The sequence below is a fragment of the Branchiostoma lanceolatum genome, chromosome 14, assembly GCF_035083965.1.
Source record: "Branchiostoma lanceolatum isolate klBraLanc5 chromosome 14, klBraLanc5.hap2, whole genome shotgun sequence".
Lineage (NCBI taxonomy): Eukaryota > Metazoa > Chordata > Leptocardii > Amphioxiformes > Branchiostomatidae > Branchiostoma > Branchiostoma lanceolatum.
Window position 1 is genome coordinate 16,103,814 of NC_089735.1, and position 8,055 is coordinate 16,111,868.

The 8,055-nt window shown below is 38.4% G+C and overlaps 1 protein-coding gene across 4 annotated transcripts in view; it reads left to right on the forward strand.

The window, feature by feature from the left end:
• LOC136448319 (protocadherin Fat 4-like) overlaps positions 1-7,935 on the forward strand; it is a 47,407-nt gene extending 39,472 nt beyond the window's left edge. The window contains exons 55-61 of one of the 4 annotated variants that reach the window (XM_066447716.1): positions 175-350; positions 759-827; positions 1,195-1,389; positions 2,509-2,643; positions 2,901-3,003; positions 3,653-3,751; positions 4,306-4,412. In XM_066447716.1, the coding sequence (XP_066303813.1) occupies positions 175-350; positions 759-827; positions 1,195-1,389; positions 2,509-2,643; positions 2,901-3,003; positions 3,653-3,724 (750 nt within the window). In that variant the 3' untranslated portion in view covers positions 3,725-3,751; positions 4,306-4,412. Of the gene's footprint in view, positions 1-174; positions 351-758; positions 828-1,194; positions 1,390-2,508; positions 2,644-2,900; positions 3,004-3,652; positions 3,752-4,305; positions 5,062-6,134 lie in introns of those variants that run through there. The other 3 variants (XM_066447713.1, XM_066447714.1, XM_066447715.1) reach the window with 3 other exon arrangements.
• Positions 7,936-8,055: the final 120 nt, after the last annotated feature.

Here is an 8,055-nt window from a genome sequence, read left to right on the forward strand (position 1 = left end):
AAACTTGATTAAAGTTATGTTGTCTTTTTGTACAGTAGCAAGACTCTGTCATGTCATTTCAATTACAGTGGCTTGATCTGTGGTGTCATGATTTGAAATTGTGTTGACTTGAAATGTAGATCATCACAAAAGACATAACTGTTTTAATTTACAGCATTTTTTGCCCCTCTGCAGGTATTTGTCCTCACCTTTACCCAGCATGTTATTCTGGAGGCAGGGTTAGCACCCTCAGTCGCCATTGAAAACCAAGAGGAGATAGCAGACTTTCTCCACAACATCACTGGCTACGACATCAATGTGCATAAGATCGTTCCTCTTGGGGACGACTCAGGAAAAACTAACTTTAGCGCGTAAGTCTTGTCTCAGTAAAAATTCCACCAATGGTTTAGTCCAGGTGGTTATGTTTCATTTTGAAGTCAACTGATTTTTTAGTAGAAAACAAACTACATGTAGATGGTGCCAATACATCCCAAGTTGTACACAGATATTCTCTTTACATGATATTTTTTGCATGCTCCATGCATGCAGCTATTGACAACAGAAATAAGAGTTTAACATTAGTCAAATTGCTTGAATTTTCAACTTGCCTGAATGTTGATACTCAAAATCAGTATGCTAAAACCTCAGAAATAGCTCTAAACCATTGGCATTCTAAGGATATGTAATATTCCTTACATGTACTATTTTTATAGCTAAATTGAATTTGATATTTGAAACTACACAATTTGTACTCAAATTGTTGCTTCCCTTTTTTGCAGGTCTGAAATCTGGTTCTATGCAGTGGATCCTCAAACCAATGAGATTGTGGAAACCTCAGATGTGGAAAAGTGAGTACTTTTTTCAAGTCTGACAATATCTGAATAGACGACTGAACAGACACTTAGTCTAACAATATCAGACATGTAAAGACTCTGATTAGAAAAATTTTAAAGTTAAAGCAGGCAGACTGAGTCCTTTAAGTAAAATAGTTTGTGAAGAAGACTGGTTCTATGGCAAGTCTTTATGGTGTTTCTCCTTGGCACTGAATTTTCTGCCAAGTTATACTAAGTGAATAGATGACAATAGTTTATCAATATGCAAACTGATAAAACTAAGTGCATTTCATACCTGAAGAAAGAAATGCTTCTACAGGTATTTATACACTTTTAGGGAGATTTGTTTGTTTGTTTATAATCATGTTTTCCTGTTCCTCAGTGTTATTGCTGCTAATCGTGAACAGTGGAAGGAATTCCTGGATAAATTCTCTGCAAACCGCATCTCACAACCGGTTCCTCAGACATTGACAGACACCTCCATTGGAGTTCTGGAAGGTTCGCTTATTGCGGTGGCAGGAGTGATCCTGATTGGAGGTCTGATTGCTGTGTATACAGTACATGCCACATGGAAAAAGTGAGTATTGAAACAGAGCTCACAGTAAAACCTGACATACTACTGTACATTCATTTAGATTGATCGGGATCTAATTTTGCGGTAGGGAAAATATGGAGTGTTTGTGGCAGCTTTTCAGTTTGCAGTTGAAACAATGGGGTAGGCGAGCAGAAACAGATCCAGCATTTTTGTTGTGGTATTAAGAGAGAGGGTTACCGCAAAAACTGTGAACATCAATCCAACGCAAACATTTTAACATTTACAGTATTTCAACTAGCTTGGGTAAATTTGGATGAGTCATCTACTATTTCTTTGAAATTATAGAGGAAACACCATCATTTCTGTCAATTATGTATAGTTTAAGTTCATTTGAAAATAAAAGACGGCAAGTACATACTATTTGCTTGTATGGACACCACAACAAATATTCCTCGAAATAATTGTTTCAAAATTGGCATGTCAACATTGACATCTAGGTCACAGTTGGACAGTTATCTACTTTCCCAGTCTATCAAGTTTGTGAGGCCATCTATGGATCAGATTCCATGGATCCGTGGGCCTAGGGTTGTGATCAGGCTGGGCCCCGTGTATGAGGAAGCTCAGGCGTAAGTCTCAAGTGTCAAACCTCTGCATGTCAAAGAATCTGAAGCAGTTATGGAGAAGAATAGCAGTGACCCGATGTGCTTGGCTAAACCTGCGAGCTGCAACAAAGCCGCATTGCAATTCAGGCTAAGGAAAAAGCATCAAGCTTCATCACTTCAGTCTGTGTCTCAACTGCTTTTATTCATACTTTCATTTCTATCTTATGTCAGTTCAGAAAAGGACAAGAAATATTCATGCCTTTAAGTATCAGAGTTATCAACCAAGGATTGATGTGTTTGAAGATTTGTATTTTCCTAGAACCATAGTAGAATGGAATTCGCTGTCATCGAATACTGTAGGTGCATCCTCACTAAATAGCTTTAAAGAACGGTTGCAGTCAGATGTGTAAAGGCTACATGTAGGTGTGACATGCCGTTCAGTGTAATATAACCAGCTGCTGCTGCGCCGCGTGCCTGAGAAGCTGGTGTATTACGCCGAATGGCAGTTATACCAGCTATATAGATACAGATTTCATAATGATCACTGTTTGTCCCCCAGACGTATGATGGAGAATGTGAACGAGGTTAGCATGTTTGAGAAGTACAGTGTCAGTGAGGAAAACAACCTGGTCCTCACCAACCCTACCTATGTGGACACCACCATGGAAGGTCCCAGTATACAGATTATACAGAAGTAAGTGGTCACCAAGTCTAACAATATATGAATACACAACTGAACAGACACTTAGTCTAACAATATCAGACATATTAAGACTCAAACAAGCTAATACAAAAGAAAGTACCCAATTTCTGTAAAAAAAACTTAACAATTTGGTTCTTTGAAAACACTTTTTGGTGTTTCTCCTTGGTGCTGAAGTTACTGTGAAGTGTAGCTGAATGAATAGATACTGCATGAGTAACTACCACTAATTCTGTGTCTGCGTACACCAGTGATGATGTGCAGGAGACTTGGGTGGCCCCCATGAACGAGTTGCAACAGAAATCGGCCACCAATCAGCAAGGGAATGGAGATACACAACAACTTATTCATCAGGTACTTGTACACTTTTAGATTAAAATCAATATCAATGAAAGTCATATGTAGTTATTATCTAGAATTTGTGATGAAATTTGACTCTGTCATAATCACTTTAGAGGCAGATTGACAGAAAGAGTCTAGGAAGTTCTGGAAATCGTATCATAGCAATCTGATTTTCAGACATTCAAACAGCTGCTTGCCTCTCTTTGCGTGACTTTATTGCTTTAGCCTTGCAGCTTGTGCCTTTTCTATGGATGGTTTTGTGATGCCATAGCTGCCATGTTCATCTAAATTCTTACAGGTTTATGGACAAGACTAGCCTCTACCAGGCTCCACAGGCCGCTGGAACAATAGTAGGAATTTGCCAAAAAGACGGGTAACATGCCAGAGGAGTTAGTCTGCAAAAGAAGGTTTACAGTTTGGGACCTATATATTTGGCCAATTTCTACTATTTTTCCAGGGACCTGTGGATCCTGGTAGAGGCTAGGACAAGACGGCCATGATTTAGAAAGGTTACAATGGCCTAAGTCTAAAATTTCACGATCATTTGTCATTCCCAATTGTTTTGCAAAATGGTTCCTTGATATCGAATTACCTAGTATAACAAATCCCACTATTGCAACGTATAAGGTCACCTTTGAACTTTGTCCCAATGTATTTCCAGTCATTACAGGATATCAGCACAGAAGGCCTTGATATGCAGGATGAAATGGAGGAGGCCCTCACCAGATTATGACCTTTGACACTTGACCTCTGGCCTAAGGTTTAAAGCAAACTTGTCCTATGACCACCTTCCCCATAGACAACTTAGCTAACTCATCATTTTAGTGCAGGCTATTAATCAGGCACTGGGAACTAATATCGCATGCACATCGATAGAAGAAGCCTGGCCCCCCTCAAATATTGCATGGTATATATTGAACTGTTTGTATACAAGGTGATCCTGTGATATTGTCAGCTCTTCCACCATCAGCAGACCATTGCATGATCTGATCATTTCAAGCATGCTAATCACTCATTTAGTTTGCACAATTTCCTGATACAGGTGCTTATAGGCCTGAGCTGCACTGCATGCCTCTTTTCTCCTTTGCAACCTGCTGTCTACAATCATGCCTCTCATTCAACCGTCTTCTGATGTCACCAAGAAACAATCTGGGGGCTACTAGCTGGGAGAATTTTCACAGCTCTTAAGCTGACTTTTCTATCTTCGTGCCTTTTGTTGTTATTAGGAAAAGGAGGTACATGTATAACTATACTTTGCACTAGTCTTATTTGAGGTATATAACAGCTTCATTCCTGTGTTCTCTCCTCTTACAGAACCAGCCGGGTTACGGACCTTTTGGAGGTCAGAGGTCATCTGCTTCAGGTATTGATGACCCAAACAGCGCACAAGTAGACGATCTCGCATTAGCAACAGTTTTAGCTGCTGAAGGCAGGAATCCTTCAGAGAAACCAAAGGCCAAAGGAGTGACATGGGCTTCCGATGTAAAAAATGACACAGATTCTGCAGATCAAGACAAGATGGCTGCTCACGCAGTGGACATTCCTGATGACGATGATGCCAAGAGTGACTTTGCCAATGAGCCTGTCCACCTCTCCCCTGTTATGGGACCTACCCCGACCGCTGCTGCCTTGATGGTGACCAGTCAGCCAGATATTCCTCTCTTCCCAAACCCGCCTCCGGAACTCCAAGATGATGAAGATACATCAGATGACTTTCCTCCCCCACCACCTCTCCCTTTCTCAGACCCACCAGACCTCTTGCCAGATGTCCAGCCAACAGACCACAACTCGAACGTGCCCAAAGACAACCCTTTCACCAGCGAAGCTTTCGCAAGTGCCATCACGGACACCTCTACCCCTAGGAAGAAGATAGGTGACGTGCCAGGCGTTCTTGCGCCAATCCCCACTCCATTCACCCAAGTCCTCAGCTTAACGAAAACGAGGAGGCCTGAACCTTTGGAGAGCATACTGATGTCTTCTCCTCGAAGCCAGGTTCAAGACCCTGTCCCGGTAACAGACATTGATGCTTTAATTTGGGATGATGAGGATGATGAGGTACAAAACATTGCTGTGAGTGTGGTGTAGACTGGCTCGACTTCTAACCTTTCTTAATTATTAACAAGACTAAACTTTTCGTCCAACACTGTAGGAGAAATTGGGACTTACCCCAAATTGACTCCATCAACCTTTCTAACCTTTCTGCTAACCTCGCCATTTCACTGGTTGGAAAATGGCAGCAGTGTTTGTGAGAGAAGTTTGCATATGAATGTTAACTATGAATGGCAACCTGTGCGTCTTCTTCATCATGACATCATGGTGTTGCTTTAATCTACTAACATCCTCCACACTTTTAACAATGTCATGCAAAAACTTGTGTGGGAAATGTATGTATGAAGACAACCCAGTTACACTGTCTGTCAAACAACTGGGATGAGAAATGTATATATTTTGTACCTTATGACATTAACATGAATCTTAATTCTTACTAATTAGCTAAATATACTGTTTATCATCTTTTGTATATAGCCATAAAAACCTGTCAAGACGTTTTCTGTACAGCTTCCTATTATGGAATAGTGGCCTTTTCTTTTAAATCTAATTTACTTAGATGCAACACAGTATCATTCTATGATTTCAAAGAACAGGATCTGCTGAATTTTTGATGTAATGAACAGCATCGTAATAATATAAGGCATGATGTTGCTCAGTCTTTACTGTATCATATCCCACGTGTTACTGGGACACAAAAAGTCAAATCTTCAACCTACCTATTAACAACTGTCTTCCAAGGATACATTTTCAAAATTCTGTCGACATATACTGGTATGTACATGCTGCATCCCCACAGATTCAAACTTTTTCCAACATAAGAAAGACGCTAACCCATTATTAGAATCCACGAACAGTGAATTGATTATCCTGAAGAAAGCCATTAGTGACAATGTTGGGAAAAGGTTGGAGTTGTGATTTTTACATTAACAGTCAGAATCTGATGATCTTTCATACTAACACATGTATATGTTACATCAATGTGCTTGCTACATGTGTGTCCTTTACACATGTATGTATATGTTGCATCAATGTGCTTGCTGTATGTGTGTCCTATATGTAGTTAGCAGTGCTTTTTGTCTTCGGTGTTGCAGGAAGAAGATGAGATGGAAGAACAGAGCACGGTGCTGTAACTGACTCACACTCACACTCAACCACTACAAGCTGAAACAATTCAAAGTATCTTAACATAGCATCTTAAACAGGGAACGTCACTATCTCAAGCCTGTGACTGTCACTTGTCATTTGATACTAATAGTCCAAATCATCAGTCACATGACAAGAGAACTCCAAGCTCAAAAACTCGCCAAAAAGTAGAAAAACCTTGTTGTGTGAAAGGGTTTGAAATTTCATCAAAAGTATCTTTAAAGTTACTGAACTTTCCACAGTAATCCCAATGAAAGGCTTAAAACAAAGCACCAGTGCTTTAGGAAATCAACATATTGCAAAGAATGTTCTTGAACTTTGAACATTATAGTTTGGTCATCATAAAGCCAAAAGAATTCACATGACTTATATAAAAAATACAACTTTAAAGCAGCCTGGTTTTAAGAACCCTTGGGACACAATGCTGGAAATTTTTTCCATCTGTTCTGTCTTTGTCTGTCGTAGAATCCGTGTTTACATGTCTGTTATGAGAATTAAAGATAAGGTATCCAAAAGCTAGACGTATTATCATGTATTCGATTCTTTCATACAGTCTGTGACATCAGTGTGATCATTACATTCATACCTTGGACATGTACACATCACTTAGATTGACAAGACTTCTAATGCAATAAGTACACTCAGCTAGAATCTTGACATTATTTAAGAATGATTTGATCTAACAGAAGAGTGATTCAAGTGAGGATATCATTATATCATATAGCTGTTACAGTATCAGTTTTTGAACAACTCTTTTATTGACTATGAATAATGATTGTCCAAAATTTGTCAGGACAAAATAGTGTGCGGCAAAACCTCACATGGAATCATAGTGTACAGATTCACAATTGGTGAGCATTAAGAGGTTACAGACAAGCTTTTATTTTGAAATTCAGTCCTTTTCAATACACGGTGTACCTCAGGAATTATGAATCTAGAATGACTAACTATCAATGTACAAAATGGCATGAAGGTCATTCTAGCCATATTTTTGTTTAATAACAAAAGAAGATTATTTTATATCACTTTGCATACTTCAAAGGTTTGGCAATTTGTAGGAATGAAGTATTATTGTTGATAAGTGCCTTCAAGTTTGTACATTCCCAAGTTTTGATAAATCATGATGGTATTATAGCATAAAATTTGAATTCTGACTTTTTGAATATATTAAGAACATGTATTATACACTGAAGAATTTGTAGTATGATGCTGGTCATCATTTCTATGACATAATTTTGTTCCTTAAGTCCATCATTATATAACCTGACACGCCTTAAAGGTATTTCAGATCAGAGCTTGGCAGTTTCTTTTGCTCTTAGTTTTTCGTTCAACTTTAAAGTCTGTATTGTTACTCTTTGTAGTTACTAGGTGAAGTTACTGTATGGACTTGCTATCATAGTACATCATCAGTTGTATTGAACCTGAGAATGTTTTGCATACAACTCATTTGACAGCTTGCTCAGTAACCAATTTAGAATAAAAATGTTTAGAATGTAACTTTTTTGATAAGTAGCAGCTTAGCTTGCAAGGAACCAAAGATTATGTAATATTCTGGTACATGTACTATACTTTTAACCACCCAGGTTAGCTAATGTTATATATATATACAAAGTCTTGTAATGATTGTTGTGATAACTTAAGAGTTAGAATTGTTACAAAAATATGTACTTTTTTATAAGATTCTTGTACATGTGAACCTGTATTCCAAAAATTATTTTGGCTGAAATAAAATGCCTGCCTAAACCATAATATTATGTGTTTTTCAATGAGTGAAGATTTGAGTATATTATGTACTTGGTCTTATTTTGTAACACAAAACATACCTTGACTACAGATATTCTGGCTTTTTATGAAAAGAAATGACTTGAA